General features: G+C 39.8%; 2 protein-coding genes across 2 annotated transcripts; both read right to left on the minus strand.

Annotated features, from left to right (window-relative positions):
* Positions 1-1,496: 1,496 nt before the first annotated feature.
* Positions 1,497-6,126, minus strand: LOC100771727 (protocadherin beta-3). The gene has a single exon (XM_027398099.2). The coding sequence runs from the start codon at positions 4,478-4,480 to the stop codon at positions 2,087-2,089; it is 2,394 nt and encodes a 797-aa protein (XP_027253900.1). The 5' UTR covers positions 4,481-6,126; the 3' UTR covers positions 1,497-2,086.
* An 86-nt stretch (positions 6,127-6,212) lies between these two features.
* On the minus strand, positions 6,213-10,894 carry LOC100771436 (protocadherin beta-2-like). Its single transcript, XM_027398100.2, is given in 2 exon segments — positions 6,213-8,737; positions 8,739-10,894. Coding segments are annotated over 2 exon segments (2,397 nt in total). The 5' UTR covers positions 10,751-10,894; the 3' UTR covers positions 6,213-8,352.
* Positions 10,895-25,835: the final 14,941 nt, after the last annotated feature.

Genomic DNA, 25,835 nt, shown 5'->3' on the forward strand with positions numbered 1-25,835 from the left:
TTAGCCTGACACTAATAATGTAATAAAGTATATTGAATATTATACACTATATTAGTTATAATATATGCATTAGTTTGTGCAAATAGCAAATCTTAAGTGATATGAGCTTTGCCACCTTCAGTAGAATTTCTGTCCTAGAACAGCACATGTTAAACTCATTTTGGGTCTAAAATCAACAGCAATGAATTGCAAGAGATGCACATATAAAAGAAGCATCTGGGGGAAAGAAGCATGTTAATATATGTGCCATTATCAAGATACCTGGCCTCTATTCTCCATTTTTGTTCAGTAACAACAAAATGACCTTGTTCCTAAGGTACACATTTTGTGTAAGTAGTTTGGGTCATGTTTACTGCTACAAGGTAGTAGCTGAAATTCAAATTGCTGGTCCATTTTATAAGCTGGTGGTGGCCTCTAGCTGGTCTAGAATGTGTTCCATACATTTTGAATATACAGAGGGATCAGAGTGGGGTGTTCATTGGTATTTTCTTGCCCATTTTCATTTGTATAATTATACAAAATGGACTTGGGTAGCTAAGTTAAAGTGCAATTGAATTGTCATGCTGTCCAAGCTTGATTATGGGACCTTCATTTGGGTTTATTAATGGTCATCCAATATATAATTCATTTACATAGCTGATAACAATGGGAAAGTTCTTAATGCTGTCTAATATATTTATGTCATATATTTGTGCATAACTGATCTGAGTTTTGTATCTTGACTCACTTTTAAAGACAAAAAACTATGTTTCAAGAATGAATCAAACTCTTGCTAACTTCCCTTTTTTCTTGTATTCTTAGAGGTAAAAGTAATTTCCAGAAACTTACAGGTTCTGGAACTCCAGAAGTGTAATATACTGGATTTTAAAATAAATATTAGGTTATAAAGAAAGTTTTTAAAATGTTCACTTTTTCTGACATAGTTCAATGACATTTTATAGTTAGGACAATATCAATCTATTTATAAACCACACTATAACATTACTAGGTTTACTGAATGTTACCGCAAACAGTTACTGTTCAGACAAATGCAATAATGTTCTAACATATTTGTGATAAAAACATTATGTATTTCATATGAAGAAAACTTTCCTTAATATAAAACTAATTTATAATTACTGGAGGCTACATTAGGTAACAAGGGTAAAATTAAACAGCAAAAAATTTAAATAATAAAACAACTTCCCATCCCTGTCAAGTATTATAAAAACAAATATCTTAGATCCTCATTAAACATGACAATCAAAATTCAGAAGAAATTTCCTCTTTTTAAAGGTGGGGAAAACTAGAGATCGCCAAGAAAATACAGTCTGTTCTTATAATGGGACTTATGTCCATGTGGTAAAGGAAGGAGACAGAGAAAGTTGAAGCCCTCAGGGTTCCTCAATTAACTTAGAGTTGATTCATAATTCAGATACCAAGATGACTTTTAAAAAAATTTCATCAAACCAGTGATCAACAGACTGGCTTCACAAAATAAAGGAGCAAGCATATGATATTTTCTCCTTAATTTTTATTGTATAATTATTTGAGAAGTTTAATTTTAGTGTAGATGGCACACATCAATATCTAGGATACACAGTGCTCACAGCAGGACAAAGCACAACTTCCACACAGTGATGCTTTAATAAAATATGTGTTGACATATAATTTAAGAGAAAGCTGTGTACTGGATTTTACAGCTATGCAGATTGCTTAACCCCAAAAGGCCAAGGACTTATAAAGAATTCCGAGAAATATAGCTTAAAAGTTCATAAAATTTTATGGTAAAGACAGGTGCCACAAATACAACTATATAAGTGCATTGAAAAGCTTCAGAATGTCATGAAGACATTATTCCTTAACTGTTATGACAGTAATCACCAAGAGATGCCCAAATATGGAGAAAATGCATATAAAATGGTCACAAATTTAAAATCCTAAGTAAAATTGGTATTAATAAAAAGAGTAACAAGTTTACAGCTATTTGGGATACCATAGGTTCAATTACTAGTTTAAAAAAAATATTAGGTAGTACAGCTTCTTAAATGAATACTTAAAATAAGAAGTTTACCAAAACTGAGAGACGATGAACCATTTACAATACTTAGCGGACTACAAAGCTACTCCTGCAGTGGGGACTTTCCTTAATTTCTCTCTCAGATTCTTCCATAAACAGGTTCGGAATCAGCGGATTCAGGAATTTGAACTCACCAGTCCCAGAGTCTCCCGTTAGACACACCTCATACTGGTAGCTCTGGGAGAGGGTTCCTGCGCCGCTGACATCCACCAGGTGACCAGGAAAGTGTCCCTCAGGTACAGAGCAGCCACCCAGAGAGGCCGCCCTGCCCCTCCTGCACAGCCTCACAGCCACAAACAGCAACACAGACAAGAGGAAGAGCGAAGACACTGACGTCAAGGCGATGACCAAATAGAGAGTGAGCAAGTCATCCTCCTGCGCGGGGTCGTGCGCCACCTCCGGCAGAGGCAGGTAGGGCTGAGAGAAGCCATCCACCACCAGCACTTGCAGAGTGACACTGGCAGACCTGGGAGGGTCGCCATTGTCCTTGACCAGCAGCAGCAGCCTGTGCTTGGGAGCATCGCGCTCACTCAGCAGCCTGGAGGTGCGCACCTCGCCATTGTGAGCCCACACGGTGAACAGCCCAGGCTCCGTGGCTTTGAGCAGCTGGAAGGACAGCCAGGCATTCTGGCCAGAGTCGCGATCCACTGCCACCACCTTGGTGACCAGGTAGCCTGGCTCTGCCGCCCTGGGCAGCAGCTCTGTGCAGGGAGCAGACGCGTTCTGCAGTGGGTAGAGCACGAAGGGAGCATTGTCGTTGGCGTCCAGCACGAGCACGCGCACCAGAGCCTGACTGCTGAGCGCAGGCGAGCCTTGGTCTGTGGCTCCCACGTGGAACTCGAAGGTCTGCAGAGCCTCATAGTCCAGCGCCCTGAGCGCGAACAGCTGTCCGTTGTCTGCATTGATGGAGATGAGCGACGAGAGGGCCAGCTGAGGGTCGTGGGTGGGCAGCAGCGAGTAGGTGATGTGGGCATTGGAGCCTGAGTCTGAATCTGTGGCGCTGATGGTGCCTATGTGCAGGGCGGGGCTGTTGTTCTCCTGGACAAACAGGGTGTAGGAGGTTTGTGTGAAGGCGGGGGCGTTGTCGTTGACATCGGACACCTGCACTGTTATGGTGTGCTGGGTTGTGAGCCTGGGTGTGCCCAGGTCGGTGACTGTGATGGTGATGTTGTACTCAGCTCTGCTCTCTCTGTCCAGAGCTCCTTCAGACACTATAGTGTAGAAGTTCTCTACAGAACGTTTCAGGATGAAAGGGAGATTGTTCTGGATGGAACACGTCACTTTTCCATTATCTCCAGAGTCTAAATCAGCAACACTGAAAACAGCCACTACAATCTCTGCCGAATTCTCAGGGATAGGACTGTTAACTGATGTCAAAGTCAGTTCCGGTGGGTTATCGTTCACGTCAACTACCTGGACTATGACTGTACATTTTCCTGAAAGGCCTCCACCATCCTTAGCCTCTATGTCAACTTCGTAAGTATTAATTTTTTCATAATCCAAACTCTTAACTAACTGTATATCACCAGTAATGGGATTTAGTTGAAAAGTTTTGAGAATTTCTTCAGATGCATGGAAGAACACATATGATATTGCACCAAAATTCCCTGTATCTAAGTCAGAAGCTGAGACTGTGATAATGACAGAGCCAACAAGGCTCTTCTCTAGAATTTGAACCTCATAGAGTGACTGTGTAAATTCTGGGGCATTATCATTTATGTCTAAGATCAGGATGTGGACCTGGGCAGTGCCAGACCTAGGTGGGGATCCTCCATCCAGGGCTGTGAGAGTTAAACTGAGCTCTGGCTGCTCCTCCCGATCCAGAGCTCTATCTAGCACTAGTTCTGGATGCTTCCTTCCATCCCTACGGCGGCGGGTGCGAACATGGAAATGGGACTTGGGAGAGATCGTGTAGTTTTGGAGTCCGTTTCTTCCCACGTCCAGGTCCACAGCATTTCCCAAGGGAATTATTGTCCCGGCTGGGGAGCTTTCCAGGACTTTGAGCTGCATTGCATTTTCAAAGAACTCTGGGGCATTGTCATTTACATCTACGATCTCAAGCTCATGTGTAATAATCTGCAAAGGATCATGCAGCAGTATCTGAAAATGCAGCACACAAGGCTCTGTGGAACCGCACAGCTCCTCCCGGTCCATTTTCTCAACCAAAATCAAATCTCCAGTCTGATGGCTGAGGTGAAAATACTGTATGTTCCCTTTGGAGACAGCCTGAGCTCTCCTTTCAGCCAGTTCTTCTACCCTGAGCCCCAAATCCTTCGCTAGATTGGCTATTAAGAATCCCTTCTCTTTTTCCTCGACCACAGAATAGCGCCTAGACCCAGACCCAGCCAGAGACCCACCTAGAAAAACAAAAAGAAGCAAGACTTGCCTTTGTTTAAGAAAGCACTCCTCTCTGGCCTCCATTTCCGTGGTGTTTTTCCCAAGGGCTTGTCACCAAAAGGAGCCTTATATTTCTCTATGAAAGGCAACGTCTTTTGGAGATTGCCTAACAATTAATGCTTTCCAGATCCAGATTTTCCTGCTTAAAAATCTGCCCAGGTCCACAAGCCCTTGTGCTATCGTCCGGATCGCTCCTCATTAAGTCTCTCAGTGCAATGTCTTTTTAGTCAACAGCGCCACCATGTGTTCATTTTCCGTTTTAAATTCTCAGAAAAGGTGTTGGTTTTGTTACTGGTTTTTATTTATACAGCATCCCCATTATCAAACCTACTTGACTCGTGCCACACAAGTTGAACGAAAACTAGGCAAGTATAATACACCAAATGGAATTACCTGTCCCTAATAAGAGTCCTTATTGACATGATTTACATTACAAGTGCACATATACTTGAGTACCCTCATCCATAAGTACTACCTACAAATTTTAAAAGATTTGTTTTAAGTGATAAAATGCTTATCTCTCATTCTGTGGTTTTCTTCCTTTTCCAGTTTTTGTAAAGTGTGTTGTTGCAGCAATAATAAGAGAGACACTATGAAAGTCAAGGTGGTGAAATATAACTGACATCAGATGACTGAAATGCATAATTGTTCCATATTTTCATGCTCCTGGAGTATTTAAGAATGTTTCCTCTCCTTTCGCAGAAATTTAATAATCAGTAGTTTAACCTGTATTAACTTATTACCATAGATAATAATTTAATTCCTATAAGTTATACAAATAATGGCAGGAAAGTAAAAAACCTATCAATTGTATACAGTTTCACAGGGTGCACAGATTTTAAACATGCTCAAACAGTGTGAAATATGTGACATCAGAAACATACTAAGTGCACAGAACTTAATGGGGATTAGTTATGAAAATTCTCCCCGAAGTTTTGGCATTTAATGTGGACTGCTAAGGATCAGAAATGTAACAGGTGATGCAGAAGAGCCTGCAAGAGTAACACATCTATAATTTAGATAATAAGGGAGAGCGTACCAGAGCCTAGTGTCTCAAGAGATACAGAGATGAGGGAAGTAAAACCCAGAAGAAAATTAAGTACTTGTATTTTATTACAAGAGCAAAGGGGGAGCTAGCATAAAGTTGTAGGCTATGCAGACACGATGTGTTCAGTCTGCTCTTCAATCTGCTCTCTACATGAATGTCGGGAGTGTTACACACATGCTCGTTATTGAGTTTATTCCTACTATTAGAGACACTGAAACTAATAGCAACTATATTTGTATAATGTTATGTTATTGTACTTGTTGACAACTACAAGATAGTTGATGGTAACTGAACAGTTGATGCCATGGGAGGTCACTTAACCAAGATCCCACATGTGGTAAATTGGTTAAACTCAAGACTTTTGATACCAGGGCTGTCCTTTCTGTCACTGATAATGTCAAGTGAAATATTAAAGTTCCATATATTGAATAGCATATCTCATTCAAGTACACATAAAATTATATAAAAATTAATAATAGTTTGAGAAACATTAAGAATTAAAACATTGTTAGCAGGTGTGTCACAAATTCAACTGCAAGAAGTGAAGAAACTTGGGTGAGTGACTTGGGAAACATAGAAGCACATTTAAACATAAAATTAAATACCAGAAATTCTTTTTTTTTTTTTTTGGTTTTTCGAGACAGGGTTTCTCTGTGTAGCTTTGGAGCCTATCCTGGCACTCGCTCTGGAGACCAGGCTGGCCTTGAACTCACAGAGATCCGCCTGCCTCTGCCTCCCGAGTGCTGGGATTAAAGGCGTGCACCACCAACGCCCAGCTTAAATACCAGAAATTCTATATTCATTAATGCAGTGGATAGGAGTGGAGACTTGAATTAAGCATTAAGAGAGAAAAAGGAAAGATACGTTGAAATCCAATAGAGTGGTATCTGCATAATGTTCAAATCTATAGCAAAATCAGACTATATTGTATGTCAGAGTATTTAGTTCCAGCAAAAGTTTTGTTCATTAAATATCTTACCACGATTTTTTAAATTATCAGTGTGTCACAACTAAGACAATTCTTCTTTCAATCAGTCAAAAACTATTAAGAGCCTAAAACATCCTGGTGACTGTGCTAATCATGAAATAAATGGGGGCTATCAATAAACATACCTCACAAACCTAATTTAAAAAAATACGTGTGTGTGTGTGTGTGTGTGTGTGTGTGTGTGTGTGTGTGTGTGTGTATAAGTCAGAGGAAAACTTTAAGGAGTTGGTTTTCTACTTCCATCACATGAACCTAAGGATAAACTAGGGTTTTCAGGTCTGTTGGTCATCTCATTGGGCCAGCACAAACTTTGTAAAAAAAAAAAAAAAAGCATTGAAAAATCTATGGTGCTAAAGAGAGAAAAATAACAAGTCAGCCCAAAATGTTAATAAAAGTTATAATGGATCTACACACTACTCATGAACTTACATTCAACTGAATCTTTAATGCCCCATTATTTTTTCAGAATGGAATGCCAAGCTACATACAAATTTTCTAAGTTGGTAAAAGATTAAAGTATACTCTCTTGTATATAAGTTCCATTATAATAAGGTTCCAAGTGGTTTAATTAACTGAGAATATCAATGCAATGCCTGCAAGCCCAACACTCTGGATGTGGGAAGACCTGTCACGAGTTCAAGACCACAATAAGACCTTGTCTCAAAAAAAGTTTTAAAAAGTATTGAATTCAGGCCCTGCCGTAGTAATGCATGCCTTTAATCCCAGCACTCGGTGAGTTCAAGGCCAGCCTGGTCTACAGAGTGAGAGCCAGAATAGGCTCCAAAGCCACAGAGAAACCCTGCCTCAAAAAAAAAAGCAGCACTGAATTCAGCATAAGAGTTTTGAAGAAAGACTATCTGAAATAAGACATGAAAAATAGTCATGCCCTTGAAAAATCACTAGGTATGTATTCTTTAGCTATCCTTTAGAATAGCATATGATATTGACTGAGTTTGTTTTGTATTAATAATTTGAACACTTTGTGAATCCTAACAATTGGGGTTCCCACAATCCTTAAGGAATCATAAGTTTTCCATGCTGATATTTTAAAATGTGTGTGTAGGTAACATGGAGAGAGTGCTATGTTATTCACACTCATGTAAAGAGCTTAAAGTCAGATCACAAGATAAAAGTTACACTAACAAGAGAATAAATAAACACAAACAGTCCGTGCTGCAAAATATTATAACTCTGGTATTGAGAGAAAATTTTTTTAGACAACACTTAAGAAAAATCCAGAACTGATGGGAGGTTATGGCAAACACCTTTAATCCCAGCACTCAGGAGGCAGAGGCAGGGGGAATCTCTGAGTTTGAGACCAACTTGGTCTACAAGGCAAGTTTTAGGACTTCTAGGGCTACACAGAGAAACCCTGTCTCGAAAGACAAATCAAAAGAATAATCTAGAACTGGAAAAGTTAAATTTAGTCAATGAAGCTCTAACCCAAATATAAAGACTTCTGCAGTTCAAGGAGCTACATGCTTTTAATCCACCAGTGACTCAGGAAGGAGAGACCGGTGGATCTTTATGAGTTCCAGGCCAGCCTGGTCTACATAGTGAGTTCAAGGACAGCCAAGGCTACATAATGAGGCCTGGTCTCGAAAAGATATGTTCCTGGAAACACAAATTTTACTTTCATGTTATAAGTCAAATAAAATCACAAGACTAATCACAATTGGAATACAAGCAAATTTAGATCCCTTATTCCACAAACCTTACTTAGAAATACCAGTAACATGCACAGGATTGGAACACCATAGTGACATTCAAAGGAGAAGAGATTCCTTCAGTTGCCAAAGCAGTAAAATCAGGCCTTTAACGTTTTAGCTGGGACTCTGCTCCATGTTTCCTCATCAATGTTTAACTGAATTCAAAACTATTCCTGTAACTGGCGTTTGTATCATTCTCTCTCTCTGAACTCTGAAGAAGGAAGTTGGGCATTATAGGCTTCAGAAACTTGAAATCTGTGGTCCCAGAGTCCCCAGTCAGGCAGACCTCATACTGGTAGCTGTGGGACAGGGTCCCCACCCCGCTAACATCCACCAGGTGGCCAGGAAAGTGGCCCTCAGGCACAGAACAGCCACCCATAGATGTCTCCCTGGCCCTCCTGCACAGTCTCACTCCCACAAACAGCAACACAGACAAGAGGAAGAGCGAAGACACAGAAGCCAAGGCTATGACCAGATAGAGTGTGAGCAAGTCATCCTCATGTGCGCGTTCCTGCCCCACCTCAGGCAGAGGCAGAGGGCTGAGAGAAGCCATCCACCACCAACACTTGCAGAGTGACACTGGCTGAGCTAGGAGGATCACCATTGTCCTTGACCAGCAGCAGAAGCCTGTGCTTGGGAGCATCGCGCTCACTCAGCAGCCTGGAGGTGCGCACCTCGCCATTGTGAGCCCTCACAGTGAACAGCCCTGGTTCAGTGGCCTTGAGCAGCTGGAAGGACAGCCAGGCATTCTGGCCAGAGTCGCGGTCCACAGCCACCACTTTGGTGACCAGGTAGCCTGGCTCTGCCGCCCTGGGCAGCAGCTCTGTGCAGGGCGCAGACGCGTTCTGCAGTGGGTAGAGCACGAAGGGCGCATTGTCATTGGCGTCCAGCACGAGCACGCGCACCAGAGCCTGACTGCTGAGCGCAGGCGAGCCTTGGTCTGTGGCTCCCACACGGAACTCGAAGGTCTGCAGGGCCTCATAGTCCAGCGCCCTGAGCGCGAACAGCTGTCCGTTGTCTGCATTGATGGAGATGAGCGACGAGAGGGCCAGCTGAGGGTCGTGGGTGGGCAGCAGTGAGTAGGTGATGAGGGCATTGGAGCCTGAGTCTGAATCTGTGGCGCTGATGGTGCCTATGTGCAGGGCGGGGCTGTTGTTCTCCTGGACAAACAGTGTGTAGGAGGTTTGTGTGAAGGAGGGGGCGTTGTCGTTGACATCAGAGACCTGCACTGTTATGGTGTGCTGGGTTGTGAGCCTGGGTGTGCCCAGGTCGGTGATGGTGAGGGTGATGTTGTACTGTGATCTGTTCTCCCGGTCCAGGGCTGTGCTTGTCATCAGAGTGTAAAAGTTCTCAACTGAGGGTTTTAGAATAAAAGGAAGATCCTCTTGAATGGAGCACACTATTTTTCCGTTGTCTCCAGAATCAGAATCTGCAACACTGAACACAGCAATTACGGTTTCCGGGGAGTTTTCTGGGATGTGATTGTTAAGTGTGGACATAGTCAGTTCCGGTGGGTTGTCGTTCAAATCCATCACTTGGACAAACACCACACTGCTTCCAGAAAGTCCGCCACCATCTATAGCCTGAACATATACTGTGTATGTCTGGATGGATTCAAAATCCAGTGTCTTTGCTAAAAGGATTTCTCCGGATGTTGCATTCATTCGAAATGTTTTCCGAATGTCTTCAGAAGCTTGGGAAAAAGCATAAGCTATTTGTCCATAGTCCCCAATGTCTAAATCCCTAGCAGAGACCACGGCAACCTGGGATCCAACAGGATTGTTCTCTGGGACCTGAACCTCATATTGAAACTTTGAAAATGTGGGGGCATTGTCATTGATATCCAAGACTTCAATAAGAACCAGGGCGGTGCCAGACCTGGGTGGATTCCCACCATCTATTGCTGTGAGTATTAATCTAATTTCAGATTGTTCCTCCCGATCCAGCATTTTGTCCAGAACCAGCTGTGGCAATACCGTGCCATCAGGACTGTCTTGTAATTTAAGATGAAAATAGAAATTAGGGCTGATTGTGTAAGTTTGGAGACTGTTGCTTCCTACATCTAAATCTTGAGCCCGTTCTATTAAGAAAGTGGTTCCGGAAGCAGTCATTTCTGAAATTTTCAAAATTATTTCTTTGTCCAGAAAAACGGGAGAATGATCATTTATGTCCCTAATCTGTAGCTCAGCCTGAAAAATCTGCAAAGGATTTCCCAGTAACACCTGGAAAGGTACCACACAGGGTTCGGCGGGGCCGCATAGTTCCTCCCGGTCCAGTTTCTCCCTTAACAACAAATCCCCCGTCTGCATACTGAACTCTAAGTTTAATTTTTTCCCTTTGGAAATGACTCGTGGTCTCCGCGCAGTGAGTTCCTCTACCTCCAGCCCCAGGTCCTTTAACAAATTGGCCACAAAAAAGCCGTTCTCTGCTTCCTCCTCCACTGAGTAACGCCTAAGGGTGGACCCAGCCTGAGCTATGCCCAGCAAAACAAAGAACATCAGGACTTGCCTTTTTTTCAGAATTCGCTCCATTTCCTCTCCAGCCTCCATCACCTTCTGGTCTCCCAACAAACTCGCTCCAGCCGTGGTTCACGTTGTCACTGACTCGCCCTGCAAATGTCATGCAGACAATGGGAGAAGTCCACAATCCCCTGGCCTAAGACTTTCCGGAACCGCTTGCTTTAAAAGGCTTCTCCTCCCTCCTCCCGTTAGCGTCAAGCTACTGGATGGTTGGCTGGTCCCGGTTCCTTCTACTTGTGAGGCTGCAGCGCCACCCTGCGTTCTTTTCAAGCAATTGTTTTTCTCCAAAGCATTAAGGCAATCACTTTCATATTGACAGTTCTCTAAATAGCATGCTTTCAATATGTCTCACAACATACCAACGTCTCCTCTATGTTTCAAGGGCTTTCATTGCATCTATAACGGTATTAAGTGTGGGAAAACCAGGGGGTTTTCGCAGATTCTAAAGGGTTGGGATGAAAATCGACTGCAGGACTGAAAAGGTGACTGGGTGCCATAGAAGATTTTTAACTAAGTTCCCAGTTTTTATTCACAACTTGGACATGCCTACATTTGGATTGTGGTTAGGTTACTACTCTCACATCAAATTCAACCGAATGACTCAACAGAAGACCAAGAAAAAACTCAGAATTTAATGAGAATGGCCTAGTGGGCATAGAACGGTTATGCTTCCCCTTTGCATTGTTTCAGACCCACATTTTCCTGAAATGTGATATAAGCGATGAGGCTCATAATAATCTCCATGGTCAGTTCACCTCTTCTTGTCTGTGCTTTTATTTTTCTTTCTAGCAAATAAGACCATTTTGATATAACTACAATTTAATTATTTCATCTGTCAGAGTTAGTAAGTTCCTAATATCAAATGCATAGTAAATATTTAAAATAGCTTATTTATCTTTTAAAGTCTTTAAGAGATAGTTTACTAAATCAGAATACAAAGTGTATAAGTTGAAACGTATTGCTAAGTTTAAAAAGGTACCTTTTTAAATGCTCTGTAAAAAGAAATGAATTATCAAGCCACGAAAGGCACATTGTTTACTCTGCTACTTTCCAGCATGGATTGGAAAGGTGTTCATGAGCTCCAACCCCTGAGGAGCTGTGGACGGCTGATGGCTTCTAGGGGAGGGAAAGTCAGTTTTATTTAAGGGTGTGGCTCCAGACCGTGCTGCGGTGGATGGCTCACACACCCAGTGTATGTGTACAGCTCAAACTGGAGTCGATGGGTTGCTGAATAGTAAAAAAAACAGGACCTAAAGTTGGGGGGTGAAGAGTGGTAGTGGATCTGGACGGAGTTAAGGAGAGAAGTGAGGATGAATAGGATAAAAATCCACGGCATGAAATTCTCAAAGAATTGATGGAAACATTTTTTTAAAAGAAAGACAATATTGTTTCAACTATATAACACTCTGGCAAAAGCAACATTATAAAGACATTAAAACGATAATTATCCCCTAGCACACAAATGGACTTTGGGAGTCCATTCTACGTGGAGGGATGCTCTCTCAGTCTGGACACATGGGGGAGGGCCTAGGTCCTGCCTGGGATGATATGACAGACTTTGGAGTTCCCCCATGGATGGCCTCACCCTCCCTGGGGAGCAGAGGGGGGATGGGGTGAGGGCTGGGGGGGATGTTGGGACAGGGGAGGAGGGGAGGGAGAGGGAGCTGGAACTGACATGTGAAGCAAGCTTTGACTAATTTAAAAATAATAAAAAGATAATTATCAGGAGAATGAGGACAATGAGCTAAAACAGACTATTTTTAGGACAATGAAATTTTCCTTTATTATAATGGCAGATACATGTAACTGTGCATTTGTGAAAAATAGACTCATAAGACAAAAGTCTATCCCATTGTAAACTTTGCACTTTGGTGAACAGTACTTTGTACATCAGTGTAATCAAATGTGTTCTGCTAAAGCAAGATATTAATAATGGGGGTTGTGCTGGAAGAAAGGGGGTATATGGGACTCACTCTAGGTGCTTTCTGATTTTCTGTAAGATCTAAAATTTCTCTCTAAAAGTTTGTTATGATTTAAAATCTTTGCCTTAGGCATGTAAGTATATATGACAGGAAACTAGAAGTCTATGAAGAATAAAGGATTAGGAGGAAAATAGTAATAATAGGAAAATACTTGAATGGGGATATGGGAGAACATGCTCAAAATGCATTACATGCATGTATTAAAATTGTCCTTTTGAAATCCACTACCATATGCAGTGACTGCATGGAAACTAAAACATTATAGAAAAAAAAGAAAACTACTTACATAGTAAAAATATTCAAGTGTGTGGAAAAGTTAAAAGAAATATACAATAAATACAACCCTATCTTCCACCTAAAAAAAATTAACTGTTTTTATGTGAAAGCCGCATAGACATGGCCATGGTTAGTTTTCTGTCAATGTGGCACAAGCCAGAGTCAGGCTATTTCCTTTTACCACTGTGCTAGCATGTGGAAGAGTAGACATAAAATTAGGGCCCAAGGTATACTTATGAACAGCGCTCTGTTTATGTCTAAGTCTGTATGAATTTTAGTCCCTACAAGAATGTTCCGTTGGATTCTTTTACAGTATTCTTAGGTCCAGAAATACACAGGTGTGTAATTATGCTTGTGCATTTCAGCTCAGCCAGGAAAAGTGCAATATATTTACCCTTAGCAACAGAAAATGCCACACCAATGACTCACCAGATCTGTCTCTGGATCCAGTTTCCATATAGCATGAAACCTTGAGTCTGGGGATCTTTACAAATATTGATTTGCATGTCAACCTGACATCCTTAGGCCCTAAACTTCAAGATGATACCAAAAAATACTTAGTTCTTCTGAAAAAAATTCAACATCTCAGTACCCTGGGTGGTATATGGTTAGCAAAGCAGAAAACCACGCTCTGTCTTACATTGGCCTTTAAGCATCCCATTACTATTTCAGACACCTTCTAACATATTTCTACACAAATTCTAGTCATACTAATCCTTCTGTTATCTAAGCCACTGGGATTCCAGGCTTTCAATGCAACTCTCACCAATAGAGTGATGCAACACATAACAGTCTTGCAATCTTTAACTAGACCTTACATGAGATTTTTCTCCTAGTGTATTGGAGATGCCATGGTAATGGTAAAGCACCATTTTTTCTGTTCAATGAATAATGAAACAAATTAGAAAATGCAAGCAGCATTCAAATAATTTATCTCTGTAGCAATAATTCTTTGGGTTTATCACTTAAATAACGAAAGAGACATGAACTCATATGCTTTATTTCATAGGTGGGCTGGGTCTCTATATTGTCCAGGATGGACATGAACACTGTCTCTGTTTTGGCTTTTGGAGTGCTGAGACTATAGGCATGTACCACCATGCCTGGCTTTAAAATTACATCTTCCTTATAGTTGTTTATAGGTATTTGAGTTGGTGTTGTCAAAATCATCAACTGATTTTATTTTTAATAAAAATCAAAATGATAAAGTATCAATCAAGTAATAGACACGTGAACTGAGGAGATGTATATGTTAAAGAGAGATGTATTAGAGACCCAAGACTATTGCTTTCAAAATGCATAATTTGAGGCACAGACACCATCAGCACCAACTGGAGAAAGAGGTGAGTGATTGGTCTCCCAGCTGTACTGCCCAGGTCTCTAGGCCCTAGGCCCCAGGGCACATCTCATGCCCCTCCCCCTCCTATCTTAGCACCAACAGCCAATCAACAGGTGCAAGTCCTTCAGACAGGCTGATCCACCACTGCAGCCACCCATTGGACTCTGTAACCTACAAGACCCACTCCATTCCCCAAACCAACTGAACCCACCATTCCTCTTTGCCAACCATCCCTCAAAGCATCAGTGACCCCTAGAGGCACAAGCACCATCTGCACCAATTGGAAGAAGAGCCTCCATTAAACAGCCCTCTCTAGCAATATCAGCAGACCCTATAGGTACAAGTGCCAGCTGTATAAGTTGGAAGAAAAGGCACAGGCAAAACCTATGCCAGTTGGAAGAACATACCCCCATAAACACAAGTAAAGCCCACACCAGTCATAACTAGAAAATATGCTGGATGTAGGCACCCAAACCCCCATAAAATTCAGCTGAGACAACCCTAGTCAAACTAACAACCAGCCAATCAACAGAACTCATGGTCATTCAGGGCAAAAGACAATAAAGAGACAGACAGTACAGGAACAAAATACCCATCCAACAAAGACATCACAAGAATTCACACCTGTACCTGTAATTATCCCCAAACACAGATGTGTAGATGGGAGTGCAAGAACGCATTCAACACTATCAACAGCAATTTGGCATCACCGGAATCTAGTGGTTCTACAACAGCAAGACCTGAACATGCAATGCAGATGAAACAAAAGAATACAACCTTAAATAACTTTACAAAGATGGCAGAGGCCTTTGAAGAAGAAATGAAAGACTCCCTTAAAGAAATTGAGGAAAAGACAAAAATTGGAATAAATCAATAAATCCCTTTAAGAAAGCCAAGAAAAAACAAACAGGTGAAGGAACTGGTTCAAGATATGAAAACTGAATAAGAGGCAATAAAACAAAAACCCAGGGAATTCTGGAAAGGGAAAATCTGGGTAAATGAACAGGAACTACAGATACAAGTATAAACAGCAGAATGCAAGAGATGGAAGATACATTGAAGATACAATGGAAGAAATAAAGTCTTTGGTCAAATAAAATGTAAAATCCAGCAAGGTCTTAAGACAAAATATCCAGAAAATCTGGAACATCATGAGAAGACCAAACCTAAGAATGATAAGGATAGAAGAAGAATACCAGCTCAAATGTACAGAAAGCATGTGCAACAAAATCATAAAAGAAAAATTCCCCAACCTAAAGAAGGGCATACCTATAAAAGTACAAGAATCTTACAAAACACCAAATAGACTGGACCAAAAAGAAAAGTTCCCTCACCATATAACAAAACAGTAAACACACAGAATAAAAGAATATTAAGAGATGCAAAGGAAAGAGGTCAATTAACATATAAAGGCACACTTAACAGAATAACACCTGACTTCTCAATGGAGACTCTGAAAGCCAAAAGGTCCTGGACATGTTTTGCAGACACTAAGAGACCACAGATGCCAGCACAGACTACTATACCCAGTGAAACTTTCAGTCATACACAGAGAAAACAAGATATCCCATGACAAAACCAGATTTAAACAATATCTATCCACAAACCAGTCATACAGAAAGTACTAGAAGGAAAACTGCAGCACAAGGACGTTACCTGCACCCACAAAAACACAGACAATAATCTCACACCAGCAAATCTCAAAGAAGGGAAACACACACACTAACACTGATAACAACAAAACCCAAAGATATCATGAATTAGCAATCAATGATTATTAATATTCCTTAATATTAATGGACTCAATTCACCTTTAAAAGACACAGGATAGGGCTGGAGAGATGGCTCAGTGGTTAAAAGCACTGACTGTTCTTCCAGAGGGCCAGGGTTCAATTCCCAGCACCCACATGGTAGCTCACAGCTGTCTGTAACTCCAATTCCAGGGGACCCAACACCCATGGCAAAATGTATATAAAATAAAAATAAATTTAAAAAGACACAGGCTACCCGACTGTGTCCATCCTTCTGCATACAAGAAACACATCTCAACTTCAAAGACAGACATTACCTCAGAGTAAAGGAGTGGGAAAAGATTTTCCAATCAAATGGACCTAAGAAACAAACTGGTGTAGCTATCCTAATATGTACCAAAATAGACTACAAATTAAAGTTAATCAAAAGAGATGGACATGGACATTTCATATTCATCACAGGAAAAATCCATCAAAATGAAGTCTCAAATTTGAACATTTATGCCCCAAACACAAGAAACAATACTAAAGCTTAAATCACACATCAAACCCCACACACTAATAGTGGGAGACTTCAACACCCCACTCTCACCAATGGACAGGTCTGACAGACAGAAACTTAACAGAGAAATAAGGAAAATGACACATGTTGACTCACATGAGCTTAACCGTCATCTATAGAACATGCCACCCAAATACAAAAGAATATATATTCTCAGTACCTCCTGGAATCGTCTCTAAAATTGACCACATACTCGGTCACAAAGCAAATCTCAATAGATACAAAAAATTGGAATAACTCCCTGTATCTTATCAAATCACCATGGCTTAAAGTTAAAATTAACAACAGAAATTACAGAAAGCCTACAAACGCATGGAAACTGAATAATGATCAACTGAATCACCACTGGTCAAGGAAGAAATAAAAATATTAAAGACTTCTAGAGTTCAATAAATGAACGTGCAACATACTAAAATTTATGTGACACTATGAAAGCAGTGCTAAGAGAAAAGTTCATAGCACTTAATGACAACATAAAGAATTTGGAGAAATCTCACACTAGCAATTCAACAGCACACCTGAAAGCTCTAGAACAAAAGGAAGAAAACTCACCCAGGAGAAATAGATAACAGGAAATAATCAAACTCAGGGCTGAGCCGGACAGTGGTGGCACAGGCCTTTAATCCCAGCACTTGGGAGGCAGAGGCAAGTGGATCTCTGTGAGTTTGAGGCCATCCTAGTCTACAGAACAAGTGCTAGGACAGGCTCCAAAGCTACACAGAGAAACCCTGTCCTGAAAAAAAACAAAAAATAGAAATAAATAAAATAGAAACAAAGAGAATACAACAATCGATGAAACAAAGAGTTGGTTCTTCAAGAAAGTCAACAAGATAGACAAACCCTTATCCAAACTAACCAAAAGGCAAAGAAAAAATATACAAATTATCAAAATCAGAAATGAAAAGGGGAACATAACAGTCACTTGAGGAAATCAAGAGACTCATCTGGTCATACTTCAAAACTCTATACTCCAAAAACATTGGAAAATTTAAAAGAAATGAACAATTTTATGTATAAGTGCCACATACCTAAATTAAACCAAGACCAGATAAACAAATAGAACTATAGCCCCTAAGGAAATAGAAGTAGTCATTAAAAGTCTCCCCACCAAAAAAGCCCAGAGCCATATGGTTTCAGAACAGAATTCTACCAGAATTTCAAAGAAGAACTAACACCAATATTCTTCAAATTGTTCCACACAATAGAAACAGAAGCAACATTGTCAAACTCTTTTTATGAGGCTACAGTTATTCTGATACCCAAACCACACAAAGATACAACAAAGTAAGAGAATTATAGACCTCATCAACATTGATGCAAAAATACTCAATAAAATACTGGCAAACCAAATCCAAGAACACATGAAAAGAATCATCCACCGTGATGAAGTAGGCATCACCCTAGAGATGCAGGCATGATTCAACATATGAAAATCTATCAATGTAATCCACCATATAAACAAACTGAAAGAAATACAACCACATGATCATCTCATTAGATACTAAAAAATCATTTGGAAAAATCCAACACTCCTTCATGATAAAGGTCTTGGAGAGATCAGGGATACAAGGAACATATCTAAACATAATAAAAGCAATATACAGCAAGCCAACAGCCAACATCAAATTAAATGGAGCTAATGATTACCTTTAATTTGAAGTCTATTTTGGTACACATTAAGATAGCTACACCAGTTTGTTTCTTAGGTCCATTTGATTGGAGAGAAACAAAGCAATTCCACTAAAATCAGGAACAGGATAAGACTGTCCACTCTCTCCATATCTATTCAATATAACACTTGAAGTTCTGGCTAGAGCAATAAGACAACAAAAGAATATCAAGGGCATTCAAATCGGAAATAAAGAAGTCAAATTTTCTCTATTTGTAGATGATATGATAGTATACATAAATGACCCCAAAAATTCTACAAGGGAATTTCTACAGCTGATAAACACCTTCAGTAATGTAGCAGGATACAAGATTAATTTTAAAAAATCAAGAGGCTACCTATATACTAATGATAAATTGGCTGAGAAAGAAATAAGAGAAACATCACCCTTTATAATAGCCACAAATAACATAAAATATCTTGGAGTAGTTCTAACCAGACCTGTAGACCAGAACTTTAATTCTTTGAAGAAAGAAATTGAAGAAGATATCAGAAAATGGAAAGATCTCCAACACTATTGGATAGGTAGGATCAATATAGTAAAAATGGCAATCTTACCAAAAGCAATCTATAGATTCAATCCAATACCCATCAAAATCCCAACACAATTCTTCACAGACCTAGGAAAAACAATACTCAATTTCATAGGAAAAAAAAACAAAAATTGAGGATAGCCAAAACAGTCCTGAACAATAAAGGAACTTCCAGAGGCATCACCATCTCTGACTTCAAGTTTTATAATAGAGCTATAATAATAAAAACAGCTTGGCATATAAACAGACATGTGAATCAATGGGATAAAATTAAAGACCCAAAAATTAATTCACATACCTATGAACACCTGATTTTTTGAGTTTTTATGCCATTACATGTCAAAATAGAAATAAGTATAGATGTTATAAAATTGGTCTTTGAAACATACACCTACTTAGAGAACTTTTTTGTTTTTTCTTTTTTCATTTTTTATTTTTATTTCATTTTACATTCCAACCACAGTTCTCCCTCCCACCCAACCCCCATCCCCACCCCCACCCCGTTCACTCGTCCTCACAGGTAAGGGCTCACATGAGGAGTCAACATAGTCTGGCACAACAAGTTGGGACAGGGACAGGCCCCTCTCCCATCCATTAAAACTGAGCATGGCATCCCACCATATATGATGGGATCCAACAAGCTAGCTCATTTCATTAGCTTATTTTTTAATTTTTTTAAATTAGTAACAAGCTTGCTTCACATGTCAATCCCAGCTCCCTCTCCCTCCCCCACTCCCACCAACCCCCAAACCCCCACCTCATCCCCCCTCTGCTCCCCAGGGAGGGTGAGGTTCTCCATGGGGGAGCTCCAAAGTCTGTCATATCATCCCAGGCAGGGCCTAGGCCCTCCATGTGTCCAGACTGAAAGAGCATGCTCCCTCCATGTGGAATGGGCTCCCAAAGTCCATTCGGAACACCTGATTTTTGACAAAGAAGCCAAAATTATAGACTGGAAAAAAGAAAACACCTTTAACAAATGGTGCTGGCATAACCAGATGTCAACATGTAAGGGGATGCAGATAGATCCATATCTACCGCCATGCACATAACCCAAGTCCAAGTGGATCAAAGACCTCAAAATGAATCCAGTTTCACTGAATCTGATATAAGAGAAAGTGAGAACGCATGGGCGCAAGAGATCACTTACTCAATATGACACCAACAGTACAGACGCTGAGAGCAACAATTAATAAATGGGACCTCCTGAAATAAAAGCTTCCATAAGGCAAAGGACAAGATAAATAAGACAAAATGGTAGCCTCACAGAATGGGAAAAGATCTTCATCAACCCCACATCTGACAGAGGGCTGATCTCCAAAATATATAAAGAAGTCAAGAAACTAGACATCAAAATACCAAATAATCCAATTTAAGATGGGGTACAGATCTAAACAGAGAATCTCCACACAATAACCTCAAATGGCCAAAAGGCATTCATTAATTGCTCAGCATCCTTAGCCATCAGGTAAATGCAAATCAAAAGGATTGGAGATACCATCTTATACCAATCAGAATGGCTAAAAAATCAAATCACTGATGACAGCTTATGTTGGAGAGTAAGAGTAACACTTCTCCACTGCTGGTGCGAGTGCAAACTTGTACAGCCATTTTGGAAATCAGTATAGTGGTTTCTCAGAATATTTGGAATCAATCTACCTCAAGACACAGCGATACTACTCTTGAGCATATACCCAAAGGATGCTCAACCATACCACAAGGACACTTGCTCAACTATGTTCATAGCAGCATTATTTGTAATAGCCAGAACCTGGAAACCACCTAGATGCCCATCAACCAAAAAATGAATAAAGAAAATGTGGTACATTGACACAATGTAATGTATTACTCAATGGTTTAAAAAATGACATCTTGAAATTTGCAGGCAAATGGAAGGAATTAGAAAAAATTATCCTGAGTGAGGTAACCCAGACCCAGAAAGATAAACAGAGTTTGTACCCACTTCACTCATAAGCGGATATTAGATGTAAAGCAAAGGAAAACCAGGATACAATCCACATCCCCAGAGAAGCTAAGTGACAAGGAGAACCCTAAGAGAGACCCATGGATTGCCCTGATGATGGGAAACAGATGACATCTCCTGTGCAAACTGGGGGTGGGTGAGGTGGGGTAGGATTAAGGGGATGGGGACTGGGAACATAAGGGATCAGGGTGGTCAGGTTGGGGCAGGGATGTAGAGGGGAGGCAATGAAAGAGGTATCTTCATAAAGGGGGCCATTATGGGTTTAGGGAGAAACCTGGTGCCAGAGAAACTCCCAGGAATTCAAGACGATGACCCCAGATAAGACTTCTAGCAACAGTGGAGAGGGTGCCAGAACTGGCCTTCTCCTGTAATCAGATTGGTGACTACCCTAATTGTCATCAAAGAATCTTCATTCAGTAATTGATGGAAGTAGATGCAGAGATCCACAGCCAAGCACAGGGCTGAGCTCTGGGAGTCCGGTTAAAGAGAGAAAGAGGTGGGATTTTATGAGCAAGGAGAGTCAAGATCATGATAGGAAACCCACAGAGACAGCTGACCTGAGCTCATGGGAGCTCATCCCTGCATGGGACTAGGCCCTCTGCATGTGTGTGACAGTTTGGTAGCTTGGTCTGTTTATGGGGCCCATTGCAGTGAGATCAGGAACTGTCTCTGTAACATGATCTGGATTTTCGGGGCCCATTCCCTGTGGTGGGATGTTTTGCTTAGCTTTGATGAAGAGGGGAGGAGCTTGGTCCTGCCTCAACTTGATATGCCAAGCTTTGTTGACTCCCCATGGGAAGCCTTACCCTTTCTGAGGAATGGATGTGGAGTAGGAAGCAGGTTAGGGTGGGGATGGGGGAGGGGAGGGAGGGAGAACTGTGATTGGTATGTAAAATAAATAAAAATTTTTTAAATTAAAAAAAAATCTGCCAGATATCTTGGACCTGTAGGCTGAAGGTGGATGTCCCAATGTTGCAGAAGAACTTTGGATGACTGTCCAGGGAACAAGAAAGATGCCTCTGTTGTTAGGCAATACTGCATCTTTCTTGGTCTTTAATGGAGTAAAAAGACTAAATAATTAGTTATAGTTTTCTTGGTTATGATAAAAAGTAGATTAGGTAAAAAAACTTTGGAATCACTAATATAAGATAAATAATGAAGTATTTTCTCTGAATTTGCTAAATAAAGACTAAACTTATAGTTTTCCCTAGTTATAATAGAAAGTAAATTATATATAAAACTGTGGAATCACTAAAATAAAATATGTAATAGAGTGTTTTTCTAAATTTGCTAAATACAAATGGACTGAATATTGTAAATTAATTCTTACTTGATAACTGTTTTGTTGTATGTAGTTTTATGCTGTGTTAAATTTAAAACCTTTTATTTTTATTTAGACAAAAAGAGGGAAATGTTGTAGAATATTATTTTTAAGATGAGTTAATTTGTTTATGCTGTGGAACATTTGTTCTAATGACACACCCTTTGGGGGCCATTTTCTTTACACCACAGACACACATATTGTCTTTTTCCAGGACAATGTAAATAAATACTATGATATTCTCCTAATTCTTATGCCCATAATTCAGTCTCAGAAAGTTTTAGAAAAGGTAACAATATTTTATTTACATAAATCTGTGTCACAGGGATCATATTGATATCTCTTTCCATATACTGAATTATTTCTAACGTTTTAATCTCTAAATTTTGCAATAATCTGTAGTTGCTGCCCTTTCATCTCCCTGTAGAATTATCAGCGTTTGCCAACATTCATTTATTTAACAAATTTTCTGAGAGTTTACTCCACATAGAAACCAAATAGTAGCCTATCCTCTGGTAGATGGAGAAAAAATATTCAAACACTTCTTCAAATTGATGAAGTACCATAACAACTTGTCTAAATACTACAAGTAAATAATCCAATGGCTCTTTGACTGTAAAATGGATTTGGGGGAGGTGACTTGGTGATTAAGAATACAGAGGATCCTGTTTCAGTTCCCAGCAACGACATGAAAGTTCCCAACTGTCAGCAAATATAGTTCCATGAGATCCATCTGGCCTCTGCAAGGGCACCTGCACCCATGTACTGCACATAAACTCATGCAGGAAAACACACATATACATAAATAAAATAAATCTTTAAAATGGGTTTATCTAGTCACAGAAATTTAGAAAGACTTCTCTGAATAAATTGTAAGAATACAACAGCAAAGGACAAAGAGCAGTAACTAGCATGCACTGTATGTTTCTTTATAATCCACAACTCTTTATATATAACATGTACATCATCCTCTTCTCTCTCATTCACTTGCTCTCCCTCCCTTCCTCCCTTCCCTTCCTGGGTTTTTTCATAAGAACCGTATTTGTTCATGACCCTCTTAGACAAGGAGATAGTACTTAGGACTCTACAGCCCTAAATAAATATTTAGATATTTTATTTATCTCATTAGATAGATAGATAGATAGATAGATAGATAGATAGATAGATAGATAGATAGATAGACAGACAGATAGTTAACTATTGCGATTATTTATTTATTTTGGAAACAGTTTCTAGAACTCTAATGCCATTAAGATGGAAGTAGCTCCATGGAAAATGAGTTTGGAAACAGTGTCTCACTTTGTAACTAACAGTAACACCGGCCTTGTACTGTTCCATTGTGCCTCTGAGGCTAAATTCCTTCCTCCAAAGTCATGTGACTTGACGGGGGACGTCACTCCTGTAAACAAGAATGCCCGAATCCTCCGCGGTCGTCCAGCTTCACTTCCGCTTTCCCCGGGTAGGACCGATTTTACTGACGGTCCCGGAAGTGTTCACCACAGCTACTTCCCGTTCTCGCGGCGCTTATACCCGTTTGGCGAATTCTTTTTAGGCAGCATAGTAACTAAGCAACCAGTTTACACCTAAATTAAGCTGCTCTCTTAATTGAAGTGAAATTGTTTTGACCAATTGCGGCTACAGAAGCTGTTTTGAAACGCACCGGGATTTTTACCATCCGACTTTCGCAAGGGATCGGAACTGTTTTTAAAGTCAGCAAACCGGAACTTTAAGGGAATGGAACCGGAAAAAGAAGTTTGTGAAGACTTCGCTTTGCGGTTTCTGGCAAGTTCACAGGATGGGATCGCTATATCGCTTTTACTGCAGTGCGCTCTTGCTTTGACTTTTTTTTTTTTTATTTAAAAAAGCATTGAACAAAAGCAAACTAAAAATAAATAAACATGCATAGAAATTAACCAGATACAAACTATAGAACTCCATGAACTAGAGTAGTCACTCAAACCGAAAACTGTGGAGCTTCACGTTGGATCACATAATTTCCTTGTGGAATATATTTACTCACCACTAAACCTGAAAAATCCACGAGAAAGCTAGAACTCGAGAAACCTTTCCTTTTTTTAAATCAGTTGGGTTGTAGACTACCATGCATAAAGTCTGCGATTCAATCCCCCAATCTTAAAATTGATAGTAGCTTTTAAATTGTATTTTAATGGTTTTTCTTTGTTTTGAGCTAAAATCTCAGGCTATTGTTGAATTCATTTTATAGACAAAATGAGTTTCAACTTCTGATATTCCCGCCACCACTTCCAAATTGTTGGGATTACAAGCGCATGCTACCACACTGTATTGTTTGGTATTTTGGATGAACTCTGGGCTAAATCCATACCAGGTACCAGGAAAACATTACCAACTGAACTACAATCCCCAGCCCTACAAACCTGCATTTTAAAATCAATCTCTCCTTGCATATTAAAGTGTAAATTGAAGCAGTTTTGTGAATGGGAATAAAATGTTAGGAAGTTGAGCAGTCCGGTCACTATACCTCACTTTGCAAAGATAGGCTTGTTAGCATATCCGTGGTTTGATTTCTCTGGTTATAAAGAAAAGTATAACGCTGTGTCCCTGACCTCTCAGGCCTTGCTGGGTTTTGAACATGCCTCCCACATGCTAGACAGTGACCTACCAATGGACTATGATTCCCCAGCCCTGAAGTGTGTTTCCTGTAATAATGAGCTCCAAAGTAAGAACACTAGATTAGTGGTTAGGAACCACTGCTTTCACCTTTACACATGCAAAGCACACAGGAAGCAGTAACAAATCTACATAGGCTGGTCAGGCAAAGCATTCAAAAGCATGGAACTAGAGGTTGGTTATGGTTTCTAACAGAAAACCTTTAAAAAAAGAAATTTGCTGAACTACTGGTACAGAAGATTATTTTATTTACTTTGTCTATCCATTAAAGTATTTTACATAGTTTGATTTCTTTCCCCTTATCTCAGCTTTTCTTTCTATTCTGGATTCTGTCTTCTTCTTGATAATACGAGTTTTTCCCATTTCCAGCATAAAATAAGATCAGGTGATTGAGCACAGAAAAGTGCTTGACCAACAATTCATCGTGAAAGTAATCACCCACAAATAATATGTTAAAATAAAAACACAACGATTTTCTCCCATACTATGAGTTTATAATATCATAATTCAGAAAGTAATGCAGTTTTTATATTTGTTTTTATATATTGTGTATTTGCTGCTATAGGTGACTTTTAATAAAGAGCACAAATATATATTAAACAAATATACATTAAACTCTGAAGCTTGAAATGCTCTGAAAAATAATTCAGCGACACATTGAGTTTTGTATTAGGAGTGTTCAATTTGTGGTGTGTGTGCAGGTACTCCCAAATCTGAAAAATCTGTATTTGAAAGTCTTCTCTTTTTCTTTTGTTTTTGTTTTTGTTTATTAAGACAGTCTTCAGCCAGCAACAAAATGCTTGGCTAACTCTAAATCAGAACTGTGTCTGGTCCCAAGTCTTTCATATAAAAGATACTCAACCAGTAGTATACTCAAAGATACAGTTGAACTATACAAATAAACATAAGAGAAAATTCCAATTTACTTAGTAAGTACTAAGTGCAAAATACTACTGTCTAATAAATACTCTTTTAACACATTTTAGAAGGAAAATGAAGTATTTTCTTTATTTATTCCTATATTGGTAAGTACCTGAGTTAGTGCAACGATC

This window comes from Cricetulus griseus, chromosome 2 (assembly GCF_003668045.3).
Source record: "Cricetulus griseus strain 17A/GY chromosome 2, alternate assembly CriGri-PICRH-1.0, whole genome shotgun sequence".
Lineage (NCBI taxonomy): Eukaryota > Metazoa > Chordata > Mammalia > Rodentia > Cricetidae > Cricetulus > Cricetulus griseus.

Coding starts and splice junctions, on each gene's coding strand:
- LOC100771727 (XM_027398099.2), bottom strand. CDS start 4,480: ATGGAGGCCAGAGAGGAGTGCTTTCTTAAACAAAGGCAAGTCTTGCTT.